Source organism: Camarhynchus parvulus, chromosome 1A, assembly GCF_901933205.1.
Source record: "Camarhynchus parvulus chromosome 1A, STF_HiC, whole genome shotgun sequence".
Lineage (NCBI taxonomy): Eukaryota > Metazoa > Chordata > Aves > Passeriformes > Thraupidae > Camarhynchus > Camarhynchus parvulus.
The window spans coordinates 4,224,230-4,252,170 of NC_044586.1; the positions used below are offsets into that span (position 1 = coordinate 4,224,230).

The 27,941-nt window shown below is 43.9% G+C and overlaps 2 protein-coding genes across 2 annotated transcripts; both read right to left on the minus strand.

Moving 5' to 3' along the window:
* Window positions 1–3,584: 3,584 nt before the first annotated feature.
* Window positions 3,585–15,856, minus strand: USP18 (ubiquitin specific peptidase 18). Its single transcript, XM_030959836.1, has 11 exons — window positions 15,718–15,856; window positions 12,752–12,928; window positions 12,005–12,101; window positions 10,181–10,326; window positions 8,629–8,708; window positions 7,695–7,841; window positions 7,186–7,281; window positions 6,538–6,708; window positions 5,811–5,942; window positions 4,127–4,176; window positions 3,585–3,797 (listed from the first exon to the last, which is right to left on the minus strand). Exons 2-11 carry the CDS (start codon window positions 12,918–12,920, stop codon window positions 3,719–3,721), a joined length of 1,167 nt encoding a protein of 388 aa, XP_030815696.1. The 5' UTR covers window positions 12,921–12,928; window positions 15,718–15,856; the 3' UTR covers window positions 3,585–3,718.
* Window positions 15,857–18,930: 3,074 nt separating this feature from the next.
* On the minus strand, window positions 18,931–23,052 carry TUBA8 (tubulin alpha 8). The gene is made up of 4 exons (XM_030959837.1): window positions 22,833–23,052; window positions 21,523–21,671; window positions 20,320–21,000; window positions 18,931–19,218 (listed from the first exon to the last, which is right to left on the minus strand). The coding sequence occupies exons 1-4, from the start codon at window positions 22,858–22,860 to the stop codon at window positions 18,931–18,933; spliced, it is 1,146 nt and encodes a 381-aa protein (XP_030815697.1). The 5' UTR covers window positions 22,861–23,052.
* Between the last annotated feature and the right edge of the window lie 4,889 nt (window positions 23,053–27,941).

Here is a 27,941-nt window from a genome sequence, read left to right on the forward strand (position 1 = left end):
TTCATCCCCACTGCACCAGGCACCCATGTTTTATAGTTTTCTATATTTCTTCTATTATTTTTATTTATTTTTTATATATATATATATTTGATTTCAAGGCCCCCCATAGCTTTTGGTCTCAGCTACTGTATGATGAGTGGTCACTCCATTCAGAACCCTTTTAATTTTATTTCTGAGCTCAAAAAGATCAGGACTGTTGGCCTGAATTCTGCAATGAAAGCAGGGTCTAACCAGCAATTGTAGTGCCCAGAGCTGCTAGGTAGAGATTTCATTCCCCTACATGGATTTTCTCCTTATTTGTGAGAAAAGAGGATTATGTAGAGGGGAGATCTGTGATGACCATGACTCTCTGAATCATTGTTTCCCTGTCCTTCAGTGATTTTGTAAATTACATATTGACATTTTAGAAGTTAATACCTTTGTGAGATATTTATTAGATGTATTTATTTTTTTGTGCATTTCTTGAAGGTGAGGAATATCTGAATCTGAGGAAGAGCCTGTCAGGGATGGAGCAGAGGATGTGTAATTTGCTACTGCACGGTAATCCTAAACCAAACAAAAAATGGAAATGAGGATTTACCAGGACCTGCAATAATGTCTCCAAACACATCCTCTTGGCTTTATCTGGCTTTTCAAAACCCTTGCCATTGGTGCTGGGCTTCATTTGCACAGTGACTCAAACACAGGGCAAATAACCCCAGCTCCTTTGCAGCAGTTTTTTGGTAGAAAAGTGTTTCTGGCAGAAATGCCAGGAGCTGTTTTGTGTCAGCAGCCCTGGGCAGAGGTTCCCACCTCTCTGCTGTTCAGCAGCACACCAGCACTGAGCCCCAGGCACTGGGCTGAAATGAAAATAACTCCTTGGGCAGTTCATGCAGCACAAGGCTGGGCTTTGCTGTGGACACGGGGGCAGCCAAGGTGGCTTTTTGCAGAAGCAGCTCAGCTTGGGAGTTTTTAAACTGGAGTTTTTGCACTGCAGTTCACTCACCCTCTCACTCTCCCATCTCCATGTGGAAGCAATTAAAGCTTTCATGTGACAGCAAACCTGAAAACAAACTCACAGTGCCTCCAGCACAAGGGTGAAGTGTCCAGATTTAGCTGTGTCCTGAGTTATAAGATATGGTTTGGGGGTATTCTGTTGTTTTGGGGGGGTTTTTTGGTGGGGTTTTTTTTGTTTTGTTTTGTTTCTTTTTTTTTTTAAGGTAAAAAAGAAGGCATTTAATTTTTAACTCTAACATTTATAGATTTCCAAAAGTGACAGTGGGTTGGGGAGGATGACAGTGCCACCTCTCCAATGACACGGGACAAACTAACAGTCTGTCAGATTTCTCTTCCTCTACAAAAGAATGCAAAACAGTAAGTTATTTACATAAAGGGTGTGAGAAAGTTTGTTACAAGAATGTAAACATCAGAAGGCTTAGAAAAACTTAAAAGAACAGGGTGACAGTGTTCTATTTGCCATCTGTCAGCAGTGGGGCAGTTATCTTCTGTTCATTGGGCAGTTTTCTTTATCTCTCCCACAACCAATCCTCCCTCCAGGAGATCTCTTCTGTTCATGGGCCATTAATTATTAATTATCTTCTGTCCATGGCCAGTGAGCGTCCCTGCATGGCTGATCAAATTCCAGCATCCCATGGGGAGATGCTCCGCCCAGGGGAGGAGCCAAGCATTCCTACCTGGATACAATCTGAGGTTTGGGACACCACAGCAGCCTTTGCCCCCTGCATTCCCAGAGGAGCAGCTTTTTTCTCCCCTGCATTGCCAGAGGGGGACCAGGCCCATCTGCAGCACTATTGCATTTGTATTTTTAATTTTCCTGGTAAAGAACTGTTATTCCTATCCCCATATCTTTGCCTGAGAGCCTCTTAGTTTCAAAAATTACAATAATTCAGAGGGAAGGGGTTTACATTTTCCATTTCAAGGAAGGCTCCTGCCCTCCTTAACAAACACCTGTCTTTTCAAACCCAGACACACCATGGCTCGTGGAGATAAATATTAGCAGCAGCTCTACCCTGAATACTCAACCTGCATTCAGTGTTTAGGAAGAAGAGATCAAGAATAAACCATAAGACTGATTTTAAGGGATGTATCCCATAATATTTTATTAAAAAAAAAAAAACCACTGATTACTTTTCATTGGAATTAAATGGGGTTTTTTTCACAGATTGAAAAGATTCTTAAATGTATCTCTGCAATTGTTTCCTTGATGAGTGACATCCCTGGAAGGTTATGATGCATTAAGGCATTTTTCATAAGCCTAAGTTTTTTAATTTCAAGTTATAAATAATTAGAAATGTCAGTCTCTAATCCCATTAAGTTCTCAATTCAGCTAAGAAAAATGCAGCTTTTTTTATCTCCTTCACAGAGGCAAAGTGCTGGAAAAGCAAACAGAAACTTTTTCTTACTCACCCATTGCAAGATGCTTTAGAAAGGGTGCAATGCATTCCTGAAGGTGAACAGGCTGAAAATTCCTCATCCTGATGGCAAATAATACACTGGGATTTTTTTCCCACAGAACAAATAATACAAATACAGAGCTGAACAGATTAATGGACCTTGCTAATGCAGTGAAATAAATACCTGCTAAACCATGAAAGAGTAATTTCACAGCTATTCTCTAAGGTTTTTCAGTTTGCCTTCAGAAAATGGACATGATTTGTGAACTTCACAAAAATTAGATCATACATAGATGGCAATATATCTATATTAGTTTTATAGTTTAATATAATTTATATAATTTTAAAATAATTTCATAATTGCTGAATCTCACAAAAACACCACCTTTGTAAAGATACAGTCATAGGGGGTATTAGGGTGAAGGTACTTCCAGATCCCAAACTGCTGGGATCCTCAATCCAAGAGGATCAGCAAGAGTGTTTTAAAAGCCACACAACCAAAAATCCCAAAAATTCAAGCTCATCAAGGCATCTCACTTTCCTCATCACCATGTATGGCCTGTATTGTGCAAAATCACTAACCATCTTCAGAATCTCTGCTGCTCTGAATATTTCCCTCTACAGGAAAGAAAATGCATCTAAAAGCCTGATAAGCCTGTTGAAATAATAATCACCTGCACAAATTTAAACAAACTCATCTTGGGAATCAGAACTGCTCCAATAGCTCCTGATTTAAAACAGTTCTTGACACATCTCAGCCCCTGCAGTGATTCATTTTCAGGAAGGTTTTCAGGAGTGTGTGCCACAAGGGTTCTGATCCTTCCCCCAGTTGTTTCTGGGGTGATTTTTGGGGTCTCCTGCCCAGCTTGGCAGCCTCTAACGTGGTGCTAAAAGGACAAAGTAAATCTCAAGCTCTTGCTGGCTCTGTATGGCTCCCAGAGCTCTCCAGACATAGCACACACCTCCCTGGAGCATCACAGAGGCTTTCAGGCCAAACACTTCCCCTGGAATGGGATCCAGGCATCAGCACTAAGGAAAATAATAAGGCAGCAGAGACAAGGACTAACTTCACCATCTTTTAAAGAGGAAATGAACATGTATAGTCACATAAATATATAAAAAAAAAAACACAAAAGAAAAGTTCTCTAGTTGCAACAGTTCCTGGATCCTTTCTCATCCTTTCCCTAGCTGAGTGTCTACTGCACTTTTTTCTCAAAATGTGAAGTCTGAGGTGCAGGCTGAGTGCAGAATGTCTTTCCTGTGAAACATTTGTGCATGTCCTCAGTGGCACAGAGGTGCTGAGCTCCAGGGACAGTGCAGAGCTGTCAGAGACACTCTGATACTCCTGGCTGGGGCTGCTGAGGGTGCTTCTTCATGTAAAACAAGAGATAGGCTGTTTCTCTCCTGTGGAGGCAAAGAGAAAGCACATCACAAGGTATGCTTGAAGCTCTAGGTAACCCAGAATTGCTCCTGCTCATCTTCCTGAGCTTTAGGTCAACTAAGCTGGTCCTCAAAAATGTTCTGGTTTATAGGAGAGATTATCTCCCTCCTGTAAGCTCATTTTCTTACAATGCATCAAAACCAAAAGTGTGGAGAAATCCTGACTGCACATCTCCTGCATCCCCACTACACCTCAGGCAATGTTCCTAAACCAGTTTGTCTGCCCTCTCTTTGCTACCCTCATTCCAAAGTCTAGAGCAGCATTAGGAAAAATCAGGGATACATTTGCATACCAGTAGAGGTTGGAACGTCCATAGGTGCACTTAACATCATCCCATGACACCTAGAGAAGAAAAACACACAGGAGGAGGCTGGTAAAAACTCTTAGGAGATGGAAAAATTCTGATACCATCCCAGGAATTCTCATAGGAGTGGTGTAAGTGGCACTTCCAGGAACTAAACACTTTTCAATAAATTGGTTTATTACTTCTACTCTTGGAGGGAAAAAGTTCTTAATGTACACTGTCACCACATTTCTCTTCACAGAGAAATGCAAGGCACAATTTTTCCCAATAATGTGAAACCCAGAAATATTCTCTGAACCTCAGAGAAAAGAAAAACAATTCTTATCATTTGCTGTGCCTGTGTTTGTGCCAAAGTAGAATGCAATATGGAGATTGTTTACCCAGAGTGATGGTGTTTTGTTTCCTTGGCCTGTCAGGTCCAGGTGTGTGTGAGTCAGGACTGTGGGCTGACAGTCATGAGATTCAGGCAGTTGTGTGCAGAGTTGAGTGCTTGGCAGATTCAGCTTAGATGTAATGTAATAGAGTGTAATATAATACAGACTAACATAGTATAATCAAGTAATTCATTAGCCTTCTGATAAGATGGAATCAGATGCATCATCCTCTCCCCCTCCTCGGGGGCGAAAATATCATCAATAGCATACATTAAACAGATGTAGGGTGCATCAAGTGGGATATTCAGCAAATATCCAGAATATTCTGCAATAGTCAGAATGTTTCTGCATCCTCCAATGCACAAAACTATCAGTGTCATTCTCGCCTGATTGGTGGGAGGAATGATGACCAGGACTCCATGATATCAGAGGGCTAATTAATTATTATATTATATATTATATATTATATATTATATATTATATATTATATATATTATATTATATTATATTATATTATATTATATTATATTATATTATATTATATTATATTATATTATATTATATTATATTATATTACATTACAGTATATTATAGTATACACTATATTATATATTATATGTTATATATTATATGATGTTATATGTTATATTATTTCTATATTATTTATATCATATTATATATTGGATTATATATTATATATTTTATATATGATACTATATCATATTTTATATGATATGATATTGTTATATGACATGATGTTACATTATGTTATATGATATGATGTTATGATATGTTATATTATATGATATGATGTTATGTTATTCTATACTATATTACACTATATTACACCTCATCTAAACTGAAACTGCACAAGCACCCAACTCAACTCCACTGCCCAAAATCTTGTGACTGTCTCCTGACCCAACAGTCTGGACACGCACTTGGCCCTGACAGGCCAAGGAAACAAAACCCCGGCACTGTGGGTAAACAGTCTCCACATTGCATTCTTCTTTGGCACAACACAGGAGCAGCAAATGAGATGAGAATTGCTTTGATCATTCTTTTCTCTGCTTCTCTCAGGCTCAGAGAATGTGAATCCCACACAAAACAGAACCTGAGGCCTTGTTTGATGCAGGACTCACTCTGCCCTCAGCCCAGAGCATCCTGTAGCAGAGGAGGACAAAGCTCTGCAGCCTCAGTTTCCTTTCCTGGTTCTCTCAGTCAGCATCAGTCAGAATGGATGAGAGCTGGAGGGGTGTCCAGGAAGGCACCAAGGGAACGTGGCTGGATCTGCTCACCTGGCAAACCTCAGAATCGTTGAAGCAATACCATTTGCAGTCTGTGAGGCTCCGGATGTAGGCACAGTAATGGCCACAGCTGGCTGATCCTGAATGAGCAACCACAGCAAAGAGCTCATACTGCCAGGTAGCCTGCCAAGAGAGAGACACAAAGAGACACTTCCAGTGCAGCAATTCCCATCTTACATGGACTGTAGAGAAGCAGCAGCCAGGGCAGCAAGGACGTGCATTTTGTCAAAGAGGTTCACCACAGCCAACCCTGCAGCGGTGACTTCTGCTGTTGCCACACTTCCCCTGTTATTTCCCAGGAAGAGAAACAGACCCACAGTGGGGCAGATCCATCTCAGCTACCTAGCGAAGCTGTTGTGGCCAACAGTACCAAATTCTGTGGCCAAAAATATCAACAATACTGCATGGGAAATACCAAAAGCAGAGTTCCCCTGTCTTGGACAGGTGAGATCTGCAAAACCTGGCTTTTGTCCTTAAGGCAGGAAGCTCCAGTTATGGGGCCTTTGGTGATTTAGTCTGAGCACAGAATGTTGAATAATGGCTGAATCAGTTAAAACTATGGGATGAGAGACAACACCAGCCCCAGGCAAACTTTGAGACAAAAATTTTTAACACAGGTGCTTTGAACTGAGACAAGTATTGGTGTGATCTCAAATTTTTATGAGAAAGGAGCAGAGAGGAGAAGAAAATCTGCCTTTTTGGAACAGGAGTATCTCACCTTTTCACTGTCATCTGCTTGGCACTGACTTTCTGTCAAGACTTGCCTGAGATCAAGTTCTTGTGGGAATGGCAGGGAGTGGCTCAGCTTGTGTGTGCGAGAGGATCTCTCAAAGCAGAAGCGCTTCAGGTGCAAGGTCAGGGTCTGTGGCAGATGGACGAGCTTCATGCTCTGGAAAGAATCAATAATGCAGCTGAAAACTGGGGCCAAACGCTGGGGAGGTGGGGTGCAAACAGCCACTGCCACCCAGTGTGTGCAGAATGGAGAACAGCCAGTGCCCCGGTAAATATTTGCCAGTTCCAAGGGACAGCAGATGCCAAACCTTGGTAGCCCATCTGCACACAAAACAGAGCTGTGATAGCCAAGTTTCTCAGCTTTAGTGTCATCAGCACCCAGCCTTGGGTTTCTCACGTGCTTTCCTAGCCCCATGCTGGTAGCACTAGAGGCAAATCAACCTCCTTGAGACACCAGACCGCAGGACCTCTGTCCTAACGGGAGGAAAGGTGTCTGTGGTTTATATCTCACTGTGCTGGCAAATCTGAGCTGTTGATCTCCTCTTAAACTTGCTATGGTTGAGTCCTCTCCCCACCCTCCCCAGTCTGCAAGGGAGTTCTGGGATGAGACATGGGGGAATAATTCTCCAATTACCTGCAGAAAAGTTGTTTTCCTCCCACACTGTTGACAGAAACACATGTTTTGTCCAGTCAGCTCCTCTGGATGGAAGAAGTATTGCAGACAGTCCTCCTAAGAGAAGACAGAGACTTCTTTCAACTGAATTCCTTCAGCAGGATTTTTATTTCTACATTATTTCAGAGGGCCCAAGCAAACAGCAAAGTTACAGAAGGCATGTTTTATTCAAAGGATAAAATACTGCAGACTGAAACAAAAGGTATCTAATTTTCTCCTAGTTGCTGCTGTGATTACAATAGTTGGGAATAAAAAGGGGTACACATATTCCACAGAGGAGGTATTGGTGTATAAATGTCTTTTATACCTACTTCAAAGCCTTAAAGGTTTTCAAAGCAGCTCCTTTATGCTGAAACAGTATAAAGTGGTCAGAGAATCTATAAGGTCCAGTGGTCCACTGGCATTTGAAAAATCCACTATGAGCAGAGGGGAATCATCTCCTAAGGAAAAGGTGCTGCTGCTAAACTTACCAGAGTCTTCAGCCTGTGAGAATTGGCATCCAGCACTGGGAGTGGAAGGGTTAACATGGTGCTTTTGCTCTTTACTTCAAAAGAGCATTTCTGACAGGCCACATGCTCCTGTATGCAGATCGTGTACAAGTCACGCAGCTCTTTAACCTGGAGGGGTGAAAAAAAAAGCCAAAACAAGGTTTATGAAGAAGACAGCTGAGCTGTTTCCCTGTGGGTGGGAAAGCCCCTGTGGTCACACATTCCAAGCAAGGTTATTCCTCTGAGATTGGAACTAAGATGTGACAATGACTTATGTGGACAGGGTACTTCCCACAATTTAAAGGAGAACAACTCCTTCCCTTCATTCCCTAACAGAGGGGAAAGAGACAGCCTGTAAGATCAGAGAGTTAAATATCTGCTTTCATGCAGAATTGTTCTGTTTTACTTGAAACTGCAACAGGAGCCTGTCTTTGGTACTAATAAAACTGTGACAGTCAGTCAGGGAAGAGTCACTTTTCCCAGTCCCATGGGAGGAGCTGTTACATACATCACATCCTATCAGTGACTAATTAGAGTGAAATGCACGTGGCTGACTTCAAAGAATGGAAAAGCTGTGTCAAGATATACCAATAAACGCTTACAGAAATTTGGGGGGAAAAGGAAATTAAATTCAACCAAATACAATGCTGCAAAAAGATCAATCTTTTAGTTATTTATCAGCTCTCCCATTAGAATGGACACTGGCATGCCCTGAAAGCAGGATGAGCAAAATTTTACTGTGATTCAAAATGTCAAAGCTTATGAAACAAAGATTCTCTGTCCCATTTGAAAGATGCAATGAAAGATAATTTTAAAACTTTAACTTAGGACAATTGCCAGTGAATGAGATCCTTCAAGGAGCATAGGAAACCACACATGATAAGGGGCAAAGGTTCATTTCAGTCACCATCCTTACCAGCTCTGGCTTTTTCATCTGCTTCTTTAACAAGTTCCAGAGAGTCAGAAAGAGCTGAGCAGCATCATGCTGCACAAACACTGCACAAGCAGAAAACACAGCCTCAATCAGTATCATGAACAGCACCCAGCACAGATTTCCCACAAATGGCAAAGGGAGATTTGTTGTCCCCTCTTAGACCCAGTTTCTTGTCCCTTGCTCCTCCCTGCAGGGACAGAGCTTAGACTGAGCACCAGCTGCAATTTCTCCATGTGACCTGAGTAGGCAGTGGGAGAAGACAGGAGTGTTTGCACCACCCAGTATCACCAGATGCAGGGACAAGAGGATGCTCAATACCTACCAGAGAATGCTTTGGATTGCAAGGAGCCCTAAATTTCAAATGGTCCCACTCCCCCCCACCATGGGCAAAGACTCCTTCCAGCAAACCCCTTCCAATCTGGCCTTGAACACTCGCAGGGACGCAGCACCCACAGCTTTTCTGGTCATTCTTCACCAGTGTCTCACCACTCCCACAGTAAAAAAATTTCTTCCCAATATTCAATCTAAACCAGCTCTCCATTTCAAGCCATAACCCCTTATCTTATCACTTCTATGTCACATGTCCTACCATGCCTTTGTAAACAGTCCCCTTTGAATCCTCCTCAGAAACAATGCAGGGAAGATTCTGTTCTCTTTTTCACCTTTATTACTCCACAGACCTGTTTTCCCCATCCCCTCATATCCCAGGAAGGCTAAAATGCTTCTGAGTGCTGAGACTAAAATGACAGCAGGCCCTATCCACGTGTCACACAGAGATAAGATAAACCCCTTGATCTCTGTGTCTCCTTCACTGGAAGAGAGATGGCTGACTGCAAAGCCACTCAGAGTCAGGAGAAAAATGATGCAAACAGGGATACTGAGTTTGTCTTGTGTTCCTCTTTCATAAACGTCAGGGCACCTCCCTTTTCAGTTCTGAAAACTGCTGTTTGGGCTTTTATATGACAAAGATAAGGGCATTTGGTTATACCCTGTGTATTGCACACATAGACAGACTCTTGGCATCCCACTGTCACTGGTCACTCATGCATTAAAAACCTCTCTCTTTTAAAACTTTGGCCAGCTGGGAGATTTAGCCTGAAAATTCTTCTCCCTGCCCTTATAAGAAGGAGCAGGAGGGGGATCTGTGCAAACTCATTCTCTTTTCCACACCATCCCTTTCTTCTAAACAGTAACAGCAGCTATTTCACTATCATGATAAAGTACAGCAAGACAAATCAAACAATGACCTGTCCTCTCTGCCCTGCACAGCACCCATAGCTGAATCTTCTAGCAGCCTGACAGTCCTCCCACCCTTTGGATAGCAGCAAATACATTCAGCAGGGTTTGTCTTTATCTCTCTTCAGTAAGACACAGCATTGCACTCAGCTGGGAGGCAGCTGCAAGGAGCACTGTGTCACTGTGAACCTAACTCCTGACATTTCTGAATTCCTGGAGGAGATGCTGGGGTCTGGGCTGCTTGTATGTGCTGGATAAATGCAGACAGAGGTGGGCATGCTGAGGCAGGGCTGCTTACATTCCACTCTGTGCTCTGAAAGGCAGCAAGCCAGCTCTGTGGGACCAACAGCTTTGCGCTTGCCACACTGCATCTTCTCCAGCAGCAGGAGCATCTGGTACGGGACATTGCTCCTCCTCTGGGCAGGAGAGGATGGCACTGTGATCCTGCAAGGGGGAGAAGCAACACCAGAGGTGAATAGAGGTTCAATGGAGAAATGTCAGACATCACACCTGAAGGAGCACAGGTCAGCAGCAGGGACAGCAGCTCAGGAGGAACCAGAATGGGAACGTTTTCAGCAAAAAAAGGGAAAAGGGAAAGGGAGTCCCACAGTGCAGGATGACAGCTCTAAAGTAAAAGGCCAAAATTTTAAGTTGGATTGTTCCTGAATAAGAGACAAGCCAAGCAGGATCTCAAGTGCTTTCTGGCCTCTAGAACCATTAGTTACAGCCAATTCCAGACCTTTTTTCTTCCCACCCATTGATGTCCTCACTCTCAACATGCCCTCAGAATTTCATGGGGACACATATCATAATGCTTCTCTTTCAACTATATGCCAACAAAACATCTTAATTCTCCCTAAATTCATTGTAGCCCACAGGTTTTTCTTTCTTCAAATAAGCATGGTAACTAACAGTTTACATTATTTAGCTTTGCCCATTGATGACACCTATCATTTCTGCATGTCTGAAATTTGTCCTTTCTCCTCTGCTCAGCAGTGAGCATGTAAGAAAGGACTGAATGGGAATGATCCACTTAGATTACTAAATCTGCAGTGGAGTGAGTAAACTGAAAACAAAGCAAACCAATTATTAGTGTGGTCAGGAGGGAGAGAGAAACCCAAATCCTCCTCAAAACACAGAGGGACAACAGTCAAGCAAAACAAAGTGATGCTAGGTATTCATAATCTTCAACAACACTTCTCTCTCAGGGGCTAGCCAGGGCAGTCAGGGCCCAAAGGCCAGGGATTAGGGTATGCCTGTGTTTACATGCTTCAAGGGACAAAATTAATAGTGGATATGGCTACACACGTCATATCCTTTATTATAAAGTCTGTGAGTAAACCTGGAACAAAATTATATATTTTATATATATATATAAATAAATATATAAAACTTTTATATATATATAAAATATAAATAAATATAAATAATATATTTATATATTATATATATTATAAATTATATACATTTGTTATATATATTATAATATATTATATTTCTATTCTATCTAAATATATTAAATAAATATAATTACTATATATAATTATATATATAAAATGATACATTAATTTATAAATTAATAATTATAAATTAATTGTTATAAATTAATTTATAAATTAAAAATTATCATTGCTATATGTTATAATATTTTTATATTGTAATATTTATATATTTAATATAATAATATATTATAATGTTTATGTATTTAATATAATAATATACATCCTTAATATATAAATATAATATCTATTTAATATTTCTATATTATATTTAAATTATTATGTATTATAATGCTATTATAATTTAGAAGTAAATTTATAAGAAATTTATAAATTATATAAAATTATCCTGTTAGGGAAAAGAGAGAGATACAAACCACAAAGACTCAGTTCAGGACACAAATCAGAGATGATTTACAAGTCTGAACGCTGCAGCTTCTACCTTTGCAGGGCCTGTCAGTGCATGACAGACAGCACAAGGCAGAGACTTTGCTGAGGGACCAAAAGCATCCTGATAGCACCTCAGTGATGCAGTGATGCCTTCAAAAGTACATCCCATGTGAAAGAAGGAGTGGAGACAGGAGTGCAGCAATGGAATCCCAGGGAGGTGAAACAGGAGGTACCTCCGGAGTATCCTGGTGAAGTGGATGTTCATGAGGAACACCTGGAGCAGGGAGTTCAGACAGCAGCTCTGCCCAAGGTTGTACAGTCCAATAGCTTCTGTAGGGGACAAAAAGACCAAGTGAGGCCTGGGGATAGGCACAAGAAAAGAAAGTGAAAGTTATTTGACAGTGGCAAACTCTTCTTGTGCGCATTCAACCATTCAGTCTATGGGCTCAGCATCTTGGTCGGGCCTGATAAAGTGTTCAATCTATTCTTCTGTTGATCAAGCAGATAATATTTGGTTTTGTTTGGCAACTGACAGAAGAGATCGAAGTAAACCTGGCTAATGATTCTCAGATTTCTGCCAGTTCCTCTTTTTCAGTCCTCTCATAACACACCTAAACATAAAATAGAGCAACAGGAGGCAAAGACTGCCTCTATGAGGAGAGTAACCAGGGCCTAGTCCATGGTTTAGTAAATCCAGCGATGCTGGCTGTGTTTGGAGAGAGACAGAGCCAGCAGCTAGGCACTTTTGGCTGCAATGGCCAATTCGACGACTTAAATACAGAAAAAGCTCTGAGATTTTCATGCATTCCATTCTAAAAAAACTCAGAATTGTTACTTGGCAAGGCAAAATGAGAATCATCTGTATATTCTTCAGTGAAGAGATAAGGAATAGGAGAAAATTATGCCTGTGGACAGGGAAGGGAACAGCAGGCATGAGAAATAGAAAATATGACAGCAAAGAATAGGCAAAACATTATTACCATTTTTTAAGTCTGCCAGACCAAAGACTGATGTCAGCTTCTGGTTTTTGGCCTTCACCTCTTTGGTTTCCTCTTTATTATTCTGTACTTCAATTTCGGCCTCCATGACCTCGCTTGGTGCCACCTCTGGTTTCTTGCTTCTTTCTTGATGTCCACTCGTCTGTCCCATCAACAATACTGCTCAAGGACAGAAGAGACCTTTCCATTATGAAAAAGGTGAAATGAAAAAACCATTGCATGGTTTGGGTTGGAAAGGAACCTTAAAGATCATCTAATTTCAACCCCCTGCCACCTGCAGGGATGTCACCCACTATATCAGGTTGCTCAAGGCCCCATCCAGCTCAGCCTGGAATACCAATAAAATCAGTCAGATCACTGCAAGAGCAGGTGGGATATTTGAATTAACATGGGTGCTGAGGTGTGCAGGCTATTGCTAAAGGAACAGAAACAGAGTCTGACAACAATTGCTCATCCTGTCTTCCTCTGGTGGCTAAATAAATAAATAAATGAATCTTCAGTTCCACAGAAACAGCTCCATCTAGCCAAGGAACTCTATATATCCCTGTTCAGGAAGATTTGGTAAATAAGATTATTAGAATTGTCCAAAAGCAGATGTTTATATTTTAAAAAGTAGTGCAAGTATTGAAAAGCATTGAAATATTTATAAATATAAATATTTTATATTTTAAAAAGTAGCCAAGGTCAAGTTTCACCTTCTCTTCTGACCAGATAAGTGGTTTCTCTACTGGGCTCCCTGTTTTAAGCCCTGAGTCACAGCACTGCTGTGGCACTTTGGACTGTAATTTTGAAAGATATTTTAGTACCAACAAACCAGTTTCTTTTTCTGTTCCTTCAAGTGATCACAGGCAAAGTAACTGTTCATGCAAAAGAACCATTATAATGCCTTGATTTTTAAGGGAGTATTCAACAAACCATTACTCTGACTGTCTCCTGGGACTCAGCTACTAAAGCAAAATAAAAATATGCAAACAAAACAGTCTGATAAAAGTTCAAATGCAACTACGTAAAAGTGAAATTTTCTAAAAGCCCACTGCCAACATGGAGACAGAATCAGAAAAAAGTGGATATTCACGGGGAAAGGAGGGGGGTGGAGAACCAAAAAAGGCTCAGAAATTATTATTTTACAAATATTAAACAGCACATAAAATCAGCCTAAGGCCAAGCACTTGAAAGAATGAAGAAAAACTACTAAGAAAGGGAAATAAGCAAAATCCTGGTTGTCTTTCATAAAAGAAAAAAAAAAAAAAGGTAAAATCTTTGCTTTAAAGGCATAGTTTTGGGTTAACTATGCCTAATAGTGTCAAAGTTACTGAAGATTCAGGCAGAAAAGCTAGAAATGGATTTTTTTGTCCCTGATTATTACCTTTAAGCTTAAGTATACTTATTTCCAGTTGTACTTTTGATCATTTAGTTTTGAAGATTTCTTTTAAGCCCTAAGTGTCCCACACTAAGATTCACCAAATATTGTCGAATTTGCTGAGAAGTTTTTTTGGGAGGGAAAAACCAAACTCTGAAAGACAGATAGATGAGCATTATTTTTTATACCCAAACACGGTGATTAGAACAGCTATGCAGGAAAAGATAAATTTCATCTAATTTCTCTCTTGCCAAAATAGAGCCTGAACACCGACTGCCTGTTTTCCTGGAGATGACGACACATTCAGGTTTCTGAAAGCTGAGCTGGAGTTTAGCTGGTGTAGAACCAGCCAGGAGGTGAGGGATGCTCCCAGGCAGTGGGAATGTTGAAAGAGACAGAAAGGAGAGGGATAGGCAGTGCAGAGGTAGCTAAACATAGCTAGGGATGGATTGGGGATAAAGAAAACATGCAAGACACAGGTTTTGACAGGAAAGGGAGGACTAAGAGTGGGATTAAAGAGCAAGAACAGGGCTGAATAGCTTTGGGCGGCTCGAAGAAAAGGTAGAAAGATCTTAAGAAACTTTGGAAGGAAGGTGCAGGGGGATACAAGAAGATTTGTGTCTCTGGTTCCATGAAATTCGCTCCCAGTCACCACTACCAAGGATCCTGTTGTGGCAGCAGGGACACAAACAGAACTTCCCAACCCCTGGAACCTGCTCGTTTCAGCTATCAGAAATACAGCCTTCCTAAGACTTGCACTTGACCTCCTTTTCCCTGCACAGGTACATAAAACAACAGGCGAGCGAGGCAAGGAGCTGAGCAGCAGGCTCTCCTCCTGATCCCCATTTCTCCTCTCTCACCGGAGCAGCAGCGTTGCTTTGCTTTCCTTTGCAGGTCAGGGGTGGGATTGGTACCTCAGTGCCCCAGCTGGCACCAGCTCTGGGCAGAGAACAGGGAGCAGAGATACCCTCCTCGCACCCTGCAGCCCATCATCATCATCATCATCATCATAACCCTCACACTCCTCTCCCTCAGCCAGCCTAGTGTCCTCCCTTTCTCCCTGCCCTGCTCCAGTCTCCATCTGCTCTCCCAAGACTCCGGCTTCTCACCACAAACCCCGAGCTGTCCCTTCCCTGTGCCCGAGAAGGGTTCCCACTGCAGTCCTTGTCCCTTCCCTGCCAGCTCCTTTTCCTCCCCGGGGATCCTGGGCTGCCGGTGATGCTCAGGCAGGCGGTGGCTGCAGCAGGGACGCCAGGCTGGATGGGGCTCAGAGCAATCTGTTCTCGGGGCAGGTGTCCCTGCCCCTCAGCACGGGGGCTGGAACTAGATGATTTCAAGGTCCCTTCCAACCCAAACTATTCTGTTTCTATGGCCGCCCTGAGATGCTGGCTCCAGCAGAGGCTCAGTGTGACAATCTCGAGGGGAAAGAAGCACCTAAGAGCGCCTCACCTCCACACTTCAGCGGGATGCGACTGAGACTTCCCACTTGGCTGCCAAACTACTCCGTTATTATCTCTCTATTTCCTCCCCTCCTGACACACTGCGCGTCCAGCATCCAATCTCACAAAGCAGCGAAACGCTTTCTTACCGATTCACGCTCGCCGCGCACCCGCTGACACGGGGCAGCACCGCACGGAGGGACCGCTCATCCGGGGGAGCGGCAGGGCTGCGGGATCCGGGAGGGCTGCGGGATCCGGGAGGGCTGCGGGATCCGGGAGGGCTGCGGGATCCGGGAGGGCTGCGGGATCCGGGAGGGCTGCGGGATCCGGGAGGGCTGCGGGATCCGGGAGGGCTGCGGGATCCGGGAGGGCAGCGGGAGCCGGCGGGGCAGCGGGCGGAGCGGAGCGGGGCGGCCCCGGCGCGTCAGGCAGCGGCAGCGCCCGCCCCGCTCTCAGAGCCGCTCAGTTTTCATTTCCCGCTCGGCCGGGAGCAGACACAGAAAGTGAAACTCGGAGCCGCCCTGCGCCGCCTCCCGGCACGGAGGGGGCTGGGAGAAAGGGAGCGAGGGGTTTTCACTGCCGGTTCTTTGTCCCTTAATGCGGATCAATTCGCGTGTGACTTCTGGAGGAAGCGTTGTGAGGCTGAACTGCCCGCGCACAGCTGCGCTCCCAGCCCTGTGCCAGGGACATCTGTACAGCCCCACTGAGCCGTGGGGAGGAGACACGCACGGGAGGATTTCGCAGGGGTTATCTGGAACCCGTCAGGGATGTCCTTGTGGAGAGGTCCCAGCTGCAAACCCTCTGCTCACGCTGCCTGGCTCTGTCGGAGGCAGGACCACTCTTCAGTTCTTAGCAGCTGAGGTGTTCACTCGAGGCACAGGGACAGTGAAAATTGCCCTGAATCGTCACGGGGGGTGATGTGGACATCTGTAGGGACTTCTGAGCAGAACGGCACAAATGACTCAGTGTCTTGGCTTGTGGCAGAGGCTCTCAGCAATATTTTAAATTTAGTGATGTTCCCTTTCTATTACTGGCTTGTGTGGCGACTGCCCGATAGAAGGAAGGAAGGAAGGGAGAGAGGAGAACCTCTAAGCCATAAATTGCCCAGAGAGAACGAAACCACCTGAGCAAAGTGCAAAAGGACACTGGAGGGTGAACAGGAGCTAGATCTGCCAGGTGGAAGTTGCTAAAGCAGCTTGGTAAGGACCCCTGTGAGAGCCTGGGCGCTCAGTTAGGAGGAGTATTAAGAGTATTTTAAGCTTTGCCTGCGGAACTCACGACCCGGCACGGCACTTCCAAAGCAGGCAGCAGGCTGAGCCCAGAAAATGGGCTCAGATGAAGGGAGACTCAAACTGAAAGGAGCAGTGTTTGAGTGTCTGAACACACTGCCCTTGGACAAAAACTGCTGATAATTACCATGGCACTAATGTGCAAATAGCTCCAAAAAGTGCATTGACTGCTTCAAGAGCAGGGCTCCTGATCACTGAGTGTCCTTGCAAATAAAACAAATTGTAATGTTAGTGGTCAGGATGAGATCTAAAAAGCCTTCGGGAAGTTAAGAATTCCAAATCCAATGTTATGGCCAATGAGCCAACGTGAATTGCCTCATCTGAGATGTGAATGTCCCAGTACTTTGGAGAGGAGCTTTCACAGCTGAGTCATTGTGTCAGGTAGGATGACAAGGACTTATCCCACCTCGCAGGATTGCCTCTTATCAGCCCCTTCCTTATCTGGAAAGCCAGGCTGAAGCCTCAGGTGTGCACGCCCTTCTGCACCTGGGAGGCCCCTCTGTGCATCACTGGAGCAGCAGCCAGTGATTGCTCAAGCCGTGAGCACCAACAGCCGGTCTCTTACAGCACCTGGGCAGTTCCAGCCATGGTTGAGTGTTTGAGCAGAGTGCACTGCTGGAACAATTTGGTTTTCTTGGTTTAGGAACATGGCTTCTTGGTTTAGGAACATCGTTTCTGCCTTACACCTCTGTACAGAAGACTGGGATCAAACCTTGTTTCCTCCCATTTCCCCCATTCCATATTCCAGGGAAATCCAGTCCAGGTTAACCCATCCCATATTCTGGGAAGATCCAGTCTGGGGTTTTCCCCATTCCATATTCCAGGGAAATCCAGTTCAGGTTTTCCCCCCATTCCATATTCCATGGAAATCCAGTCCAGGTTTTCCCACATTCCGTATTCTGGGAAGATCCAGTCTGGGGTTTTCCCCATTCCATAATCTGGGAAAAATCCTGTCCAGATTTTTTCTCCATTCCATATTCCAGGAAAAAAATCCAGTCCGAGTTTCCCCTCATTCCATATTCCAGGAAAAAAAATCCAGTCCGGGTTTCCCCTCATTCCATATTGCAGGAAAAAAAATCCAGTCTGGGTTTTCCCCCGTTCCATATTTCAGGAAAAAAATCCAGTCTGGGTTTTTTTACCCATTCCATATACCAGGTAAATCCACTCCGGGTTTGCCCCCTCCCATTCCGTATTCCGTGGAAATCCATTCCGGGTTTTCCGCGATGCCCCATCCCGGCTCATCCCGGTATTTTTGGGATGCTGCAATCCCGGTCGATTCTGGTTTCCTTCATTCCAGCCAGCGTCAGGTTTAAGGTGAAAAGCAGCGAGGTTTGCTCGGCTTGGTGAATGAGGCTCAGAGCGGGATTCAGTGAAATCCCTGCGGAATTCCCTGTCCAGGGCCGCCCCGGGGGGGTCAGTGAGGATGAGGAGGGGCAGGACAGCCCCAGGTGTGGTCAGTGAGGATGAAAAGGGTCGGGGCAGTCCCAGATGTGGTCAGTGAGGATGAGGAGGGTCAGGACAGTCCCAGATGTGGTCAGTGAGGATGAGGAGGGTCAGGGCAGTCCCAGATGTGGTCAGTGAGGATGAGGAGGGGCTGGCCCTGCTCAGGGCTGCTTTCGGGGGATCCTGTACCTGCTGGAGGGGGTGATCTCTGGGAATCTCCCAAAGGACAGCAGTGACAGCATGTGCAGTGCAGGGGGAACACCTGGGCGCCCCTGGGGCATTGCTCAGGTGTGCAGAGGGACAATCCCTGTGCCCCAGGGCAGTGCAGGAGAGGGGAGCAGCACACCTGAGCAGGTGGGGGTGCAGGGAAGATCCTTTTTCTTTCTCATTTTCATTTCTTCTTCCCAATCCCATCCCAGTGCTCCCAGTCCCTCTCAAGTGCCCCCCAGTCCCTCCCTAGTGTGCCCCAGGGACCCCAGACTGCAGCTGATGGTATCTTATCTAATTTGCCTGTCATTTATGCAATAAAAAATGTCCTCTCCTAAATTTACATTTACAACATACAGAAAAGCTGAGCTAATTGTTGGCATGCGCCATACAGTGACACAGAGACGAAATGTATTTTTTTAATTACTCCCCATCATTCTCTTCTTCGAACGAGTCAGTTCCCACTTCTTCATAGTCCTTTTCCAGGGCAGCCAAGTCCTCTCTGGCCTCTGCAAACTCTCCCTCCTCCATGCCTTCTCCCACGTACCAGTGCACGAAGGCTCTCTTGGCGTACATCAGGTCAAACTTGTGGTCCAGCCGTGCCCAGGCCTCGGCGATGGCCGTGGTGTTGCTCAGCATGCAGACTGCCCGCTGCACCTGGGCCAGGTCTCCTCCAGGAACAACCGTAGGGGGCTGGTAGTTGATCCCAACCTGGAAACCGGGATGGGAGAGAAGGCTGTACGACTTATTTATATGTGCAATTTATTTCCTAACAGCGGGAGCAGGAGGCAGCCAAAGAGCTGAAGGAAGGTGGGTGAAGTTACAGGTGCTGGGGTGGAGTGGTGCCAGGTGGCAAAGGCATGCCAAAGAGCATGAAACTCACTCTAAAATCTATACAATTCTACTGTTTAATGTGTGGTGGTCTTCGCAGGGGTCCCAAGACGAGGGAAGAGATGAAAATCTTGACTCCATGTTTCAGAAGGCTGATTTATTATTTTATTATATATATTATATATATATAAAGTTTTATTCCTCATTGTGGGCTCTTTGGGATGAGCTATTGGGTTAAAAGGGAAATAATCCAGGTGTCAGTTCTTAATTGGATAGTTTAGTCTTAAAAGACCTTGTAACAAGAGATTGTTGGCCATTTTTTGCCTTCTAATGAAAAGCTGCTGAACTTATGGTTGTGAAACTGTTTTACTGGTAAGAAATAATCAACACCTGAGTCTGAACATGAATTACTGTCTCGAGTGCCTTCAATCCAGACCCAGAGAAACCGATGACTGGGGTATCCCCATACCCCATGTTCTGGGGAAATAGGAAAAATAGACAAGATAGAAAACTTTAAAAATACATGTTTTCTGCTAGACTGAACCTCCCCTTTCAACACTAAAGAGAAGCTTGTAGCAGCCCTGTGGGATTCACATTCTCTGAACCTGAGAGAAGCAGAGAAAAGAATGATCAAAACAGGTCTTATCTCATTTGCTGCACTTTGTGCAAATTGGAATGCATAGTGTAAGATTGTTTACCTGAAGGGAATTGGTAATTATATTCTGGTGTGAGTTTTGATTCATTGGCCAATTGGATCCAGGTGTGTGTGTGTTGGGACTTGTTGGCTGACAGTCGCGAGACACTGGGTGGTTGAGTGCTTGGCAGATTGAGTTTAAATGTAGTGTAATATAATATAGAATAGTATAGTATAATAAAGTAATTAGTTAGCCTTCTGATAAGATGGAGTCAGATGCACCATTCCTCCTGGACATGGGACAAAATAGAGCCCTACTCACCTTGATATCTACTGAATCCACTCACCTTGAACCCTGTTGGACACCAGTCGACAAACTGGATGGTTCTCTTGGTCTTGATGGCAGCGATGGCCACGTTGACGTCCTTGGGGACGACATCCCCGCGGTAGAGCATGCAGCAGGCCATGTACTTGCCGTGCCTGGGGTCACACTTGACCATCTGGTTGTTGGGCTCGAAGCAGGTGTTGGTGATCTCGGCCACGGAGAGCTGCTCGTGGTGCGCCCTGTCGCAGGAGATGATGGGCGCGTAGGTCACCAGCGGGAAGTGGATGCGAGGGTAGGGCACCAGGTTGGTCTGGAACTCGGTCAGGTCCACGTTGAGGGCGCCGTCGAAACGCAGCGAGGCGGTGATGGAGGACACGATCTGGCTGATGAGGCGGTTCAGGTTGGTGTAGGTGGGGCGCTCAATGGCCAGGTTGCGGCGGCAGATGTCGTAGATGGCCTCGTTGTCCACCATGAAGGCGCAGTCCGAGTGCTCCAGCGTGGTGTGCGTGGTCAGGATGGAGTTGTAGGGCTCCACCACAGCAGTGGAGACCTGAGGGGCTGGGTAGATGGCGAACTCCAGTTTGGACTTCTTGCCATAATCCACAGAGAGGCGTTCCATCAGCAGGGAGGTGAATCCAGAGCCGGTACCGCCACCAAAGCTGTGGAAGATCAGGAATCCTTGCAGCCCAGAGCAGGCATCGGTCTGGAAAGCAAAAGAAAAAGTGAAACAGCGGGGGCTGAAAAAGGTGGAAAAGACTTTGCTATGCGAGCTCACCCTGAGCTGAAGGAGTGAGCAGACGTAGGCAGTATACAGCATAGATTTCATGTCAGGTTTTCCTGGGAAAGGGCTGGTGATAGTTCCAACCTTTGCTTTCCTCACCGTCTCAACTTATGACATAGGGATCTGTCCAGGCCTCTCTCTCTCTGAACTTCACACTGCTCTGTTATTCTAGCTGAAACCAGCAATGTACAACTGCATAATCCACCCTTCACTATCAGTATTGGTGCTCTAGGGCTGTGCTAATAATTAAAGATTACGTATTCATAACCACTTTATAGAAATGCCTGGAGGCATGCAGCTGGGAAGTGAACTACTGGGCTTCTCTCTTCTATACCATGTCCAGGATACCATCTGTATGACCTGCAATCTCTTTGCTGACTGTTACTTCTGCCCTTCTTTCTTCTGCAGAGTCCAAACTGCTGCTTCAGAGCTGCTGGGACTTACCAGCTTACGGACACGATCCAGCACCATATCAATGCTTTCCTTGCCAATGGTGTAGTGGCCACGGGCATAGTTATTGGCTGCATCCTCCTTTCCAGTGATCAGCTGTTCTGGATGAAAAAGCTCCCGGAAGGTGCCAGCCCGTACTTCATCTGAAGAAGAAAAAGAAATTGCAAGAATGTGGTTTTTGTGAGGGCTGTCCCCAGGACGAGGTGAGAGATGAGAATCTGACTCCATGTTCTCAAAAGGCTGATTTATTATTATATATTATATTATATTATATTATATTATATTATATTATATTATATTATATTATATTATATTATATTATATTATATTATATTATATTATATTATATTATATTATATTATATTATATTATATTATATTATATTATATTATATTATATTATGCTATACTAAAACTATACTAAAGAAAGAGAAGGATGCATCAGAAGGTTTAACAAGAATGAATAATAAAAACTCGTGGCTGACTCCTCAGAGTCTGACACAGCTGGACTTTGATTGGTCATGAATTAAAAACAATTCACATGCTGGATAAACAATCTCCAAATCACATTCCAGAGCAGCAAAACATGGAGAAGCTGAGGCTTCTTATCTTCCCAGGAGAAGAAATCGTGGCAAAGGGATTTTTCAGAAAATATCACAGTGGCAGTAAGAATATGCTCCAGTGCCAACAGATTCTGGTTGTTGTTGGCATCAGGGCATGCTCTCAGTCACAGGAGCTCATGATGCCAAAAGACAGATGCTGATGGAGAAGGGAAATGTCTCCAGAGCATTTTTTCATTGTTGCATTTGTTTGATTTATTGTGCATCTTCAATCCAGCCGCTTATCTTCTCATGAGCTTGTTGGTGACAAGTACAGCATCCACAAGTCCCCAGAAAAAACAGTGTGAAGAAATTCAGGTGTCCCAATTTTTAGACATTCTTCTATCATTGGAGGGAAGCAGTCAGGTTCCTGCTTTAAATCCACACTGAAGAAAAGCAGAATCTGAATGGCAAAAATGTCATGCTAAACAAACCCAAAAGTTAAATGCTGATGTAAAGAGAAGTTGTACACACCACCATGGCTGTGTACCAGCCATTAAACTGCTGGGGATCCTCTTGTTCCTATGTTTGTAACACCTGTGGCAGAATCTGGTGTCCTGTGTCACAAGAAAATTGATTTCATGCTACCTAGTGGTAGCCCGAGGTGCAAAGGGCTACTTTGTGCCAGTGGAGACTGGTGGCACACCACGGTGATATGAGGAAAAGCAATCTCATCTCCATTTTGCAGGTTTATTTCTATACTGACCTACCACAGTCGGTTCCAAGTCCACCATTACAGCCCGTGGCACGTGCTTCCCAGTGGCTGTTTCGTTGAAAAACGTGGTGAAAGAGTCATCAGAGCTGAGTTTGTCCTGCAGGTCCTTGAAGGTGCCATCAGGCTGGATGCCGTGCTCCAGGCAGAAGAGTTCCCAGCACGCATTTCCTATCTGCACTCCAGCCTGGCCCACGTGAACAGAGATGCACTCACGCTGAGGGGAGAGAGGAGGCAGGGTCAGAAAAATCAGTGTACCTTAGCCCTCCCTATTCCTGGTGGTCACCTTTTCCCAGTGTATTGCTTTTCCAAAAAACCAGTGAATGGTCACTGTCAGCTGTTTGTTTGGCTGTTCAGCCCCACAACCACAATGAGATTGCACATGCCAGATACTGGCACAGTGTGGTATTTTTGGGGTTCCCTGATGAAGGAAGGAAATTATGAATCTGACTCCATGTTCTTAGAAGGCTAATTTATTATTTTATGATATTATATTATATAAAAGAATGCTATACTAAAACTATACTAAAGAATAGAAAAAGGCCACTTACAGGAGGCTAAACAAAATACTAACCAAAAACTCATGAGTCTCTCCTCAGAGTCCAACACAGCCTGACTGTGATTGGTCATTAAGTTAAAACAATTCACCCGTTGGATAAACAATCTCCAACCACATTCCAAAGCAGCAAAACACAGGAGAAGCAAACGAGTTAATATTGTTTTCCTTTTTCTCTGAGGCTTCTCAGCTTCCCCAGGAGAAGAATCCTGGGCAAAGAGGATTTTTCAGAAAATATGGCAGTGACAGGACAGTTCTTTAAAAAATTGAGATCTCTGTGCTGTAGTACAGAAGTATGTCAAAACAGTCAGGAAAAATAAATTTCAGTTACACAAACCCCACCTTTCTTCCAGGATTGGCCCTGCTGAGGAGCACATCCCAGTTTAGTTTATTTTTACTCCTGGCTGGAACCTGACACAGCCATGTGGCATCTCTCACCCTTATGTAACCCAAGGCAGGTGATGTCTTTTGATCCTTCTACCCTCTGACAGCAGGCTAGCGTGGAAATTTGGAAGAGCTGCTTTCACCTAAGGAAATTATTCCAGATTTTCTTGGTCAAAATAAATTTTCCTTCCAACTCCTGAGCAGCCATTAATTTTACAACACAATTTTACTCCATTGATTGTCAGGCAGTGCCATTGCAGTGAAGTGAAGTGTATTTGCATGATTTCCAGCATTGTTTCTGTGGCAGTCAGGAAGAGAAAACTGTGTAACACCAGGCTAAAGCAGGCAGGTGTCAATTGCTCCAAAATCCTGTATGTTTAAAAGTACAGGAGCATGAAGGCTCTGCTGCTGGATTTCATAAGTTCACAAGCAGAATTATAAAGCAAATGCTTCTGGGTTAGTCCCAGCAATTGCAACACTGGGTGTAGTGAAAGGCATTTTTTTGAGGAGAGAGTGGTTTCAGGCATGTGGATTTTTTCAGATTTGGTTTCTGCTTTGGAGCAATTAAAGCTGCCTGAGCTCTGGTTTTGTGACCCCCAGGGCCCTGTCTGTACTAGGGAGTGAAAAAAAGTCAGGTCATAGTGCTGAACACTGGCCTGTGATCTCCTGTGCTGACTGGTAATTCCTAAATATTGGCACAGGTTTGGCTTAGGCCAGTTAATATTTTCCCAGACAATGCTTGGGCACCATGCAGAAAACAACTCATTGTCAAGAATGGTTTCCAGTGAGCAGCTCACTGACCACTGCCAGGCTTTGGAGAGGGAAGGAGAACTGAGATGCCCAGCTGTGAAGCAGGCCTGGCTTTAAGGGCAGAGGATGGTCCTCACTCATTCTTGCTTTGTAATATTGCATTTAGAGATAACCGATGGCACTGTCAGATTTGACCAGTTAATTTTTTAAAAATGAAATTCTGTAACTGCTTACCCAGCAAAATCATTCTGTGACCTGAGAATTAAATGTGTTCTCCCCAAAAACTAAATTTTCAGTCACAATGTGTGACCAGCAACATCTCTGGAGCAGTGTTATCTTCACAAATTGACATAAATTTGTGTTTAAGAAACATAACGTAAGACATTTTTTCAGAAACAACTAGAATTTCAAGTCATCACTGCCCCAGCTAGTCGTCCCCAGAAGTTCAAATGAACATTAATATTTAAATCTTTTAAATCTTTTTAAACCTATTTAAATCTTTTATCCAATGAAATAAATTATTTCCATTCAGTACTAATTTCTAAGCTTAAAATTTTTGCTGACTCTGCAAATGCATGTGCTCTCAAGTGTACTTGCACAACCCCGGTTTTGTCAACGGAGTTGTGCTGAAAGCCTCTCAGTGATTTGAGTGACAGTGAGGCTTCATAAGTCAGTGTGTTGCAATCTGGAGGATTACTCAGGAGACACTGAAGGCATATTTGGGCTTAGAGAATTCAATTAATGCTGACTTTCCACAGGGCAGGCTCTTGTCGTTTCTTTCCAACCCCAGTGTGAGTCTGGCAAGCAGCAAGAAAAATAATTGTTTCTTTTCTTTTCAAACACAGCAATGAGGCCAGCTGGCTTTTTAAAAGAATATCTTTGAAAGCAAAACTACAATTACAAGCAAGCAGTATTTTAAACCTAAAGAGCTGCTTTGCTCATTTCTTCAGGTCTGTAGAGGAATTGGTCTGTTTTTTCACAGATGGAAAAAGTAAATGCTGCTTTAGGAAGTTAGTATTAAAAAACTTCATATAGGACTGCAGTTGAAGACTTTTCAGACTGAGTTTTCAGCTGCACTAGTTTGAAACCATATCTCAACCCTGCTTTTTGAGCTATTTCGTCTTCTCCTTCCCCGGCAGTAATTTGGAAATATTCTGCCAAAGAGAGAAGACAGTGAGAAATAGGTTTCTGGGTTTGCATAGTGAACAGCATTAAAATAGATGCCAGACTTTTAGCAGGGAAGAGAGTGGGCCCTCTTCAGCCAGAGTAAACTGATCTTTATGTGATATTTTAATTTGGAGCCATTTCCAAACTCATGTTTCACATCCCACCACTAATGTCTGTAGACCCAAGACAGGTCTAACAAAGAAACAGTAAAAAGGATCAGATCCTTTGTGAAACTACACCTGGGACAGCTTTGACTCTTAAAAAAAAATCTCTCTCCAGGATTTACTGCAAAAGGGAGACTTTAGTCTTCCAGCTGTTCCACAAACTTGCTCACTTCCCCAGGTCTGGGAGGCCCCTGAAAGTATTTTGCCTGTGAGATGAGCTGGCAGAAAGTAACACGGTTCTTCCTCTGCACCAAAATTAGACTCAGTGCTAGAGATATACTGGGGTACAAGGTGAAATAGATTTTTTCACATTCTAAGAGGTTTTGAGAGATTTCTACGAATTTATAACAAACCACCAAAACTTAAAAATAAAGGGCATTTTTTCACTTACTTAAATGCATACATATATAAAAGAATTCATGGACTCCAGAAACACATATGCATACCCTATATAGCTGTGGACAGTATAGCCACTGGGGCTAAATTAATTTGAAACAGACACAAAGGCAAATAACTTTTTTGGTTTATTTCTAAAAACAAATTGTCTCGTATGAAAATGAACGGGTGTTGAGAAAATGGGGTCACAACAGAAAGTACCAAACAGCTAAGACTCCACACCTAATTTATCTTATAATCCCACTAGTTAGGGACTCTCTGAAGAAACTTAATGCAGTAATGCTTCAGTGAGATTTTCTGCACTCCTTTTGCATTTTCTTATGTGGTGAGTGGTGTGTGAGATCAGGGTTTGGTGGCAAAACCTATTGACAAGGACAACAGACCCCACTGCCTTCCCTCACCCACAGCCCTCCCAGTCCCCCTGTGCCCAGGGCTCCCCCATCCCCCTTACCATGGTGTCTCCAGAGGTGTTTCCCTCCCTTTGGGGTCGCTGCTGGCAGGTCTGTGCAGGAGCCTGGCTCTGCAGGGCAGGAGCACCCAGGGCCCAGCCCCAGCACCTGCTGCTGCGCTTCAGCGTCACAGCGCCACGGGACGAGGTCACCCCGCTGCCTCCAGCACCCTCCTGGGCAAATCCTCCCACACAGCCTGGATTCAGAGACACCCCAGGCTGCAAACCCACTGCAGCCAGGGCTGGCATGCTTGTTGATTTGGAGCCTGGCCATGTAACACGTTGCACACTGTGCTTTCTCACACCTCGGGTTGTACATCACCTGTAATGCACACACCATCCCAGCTCCCTGTTCTGCCAGCACAAACTTCTGTGGATGAAAATCACACCTGAATTCCAGTGCAGAAGGCATAAGAGAGCAAATGAATGGAAAAGAGAAGGATAGAAGAAAAACAAAAATAGAGATCTGGAAAGTAAACATAACTACCATGCTTAAGTGTGCTTTTAGTGTGTAAACATAGTACCATTTTAGTAAACATAACTACCATTCTTAAGTGTGCTTACTAGTGCTTTTAAATTATCTCCTGGCTTCTTTATTAATATCTCAATTTACTTCTATTACTTCTCTTTCCATGTGCTGTCAGCAGTATGGGACAGCTTTCAGTACAGACTCTCACTTCTCTGCCCAAGCACAGAAAGAAATTTGATTCCTATTGCAGTGTTTGTTGCAGGACAGATCTAGAGGCATCACCCCAACATTCTGACACCAAATTAGTGCAGTCACTTCCTCCACTTTGCTCCTTCTGCACAAGTTCACCACTTGAAAGCAGCAGCTTCTCTCAGTAGAGAAATCCTCATTGTTGCAACACTTAAGTAACAAAGAGGAAGGCAAACTTAATAGCTTTAATCTGCATCATGTATCCCTTCACTTTATAAATGAACTGTTTATGAGATATGGCCTGGACCTGGATTCTTGGAAAGTAAGTCATGATGGATGCTGGCATTCAACCTCTGTGGGCAGAAACCTCTGCCTTATGAAATCTAACGCCTTTTTCTCTAATTAAAGATAGACACATCTCTGAAAACAGCATTTTTGAATAATCTAGAACTCAGAAGTACTGCTGTACTGGTATCCCCAGCTGGCAACTGAGCACTGAATCAGAAGAGTCAGGAAGGACCTGTGGGTTGAGGTATAGTTTAACATACAAAGCAAAAGTTGTGCACACAAGCAAGGCAAA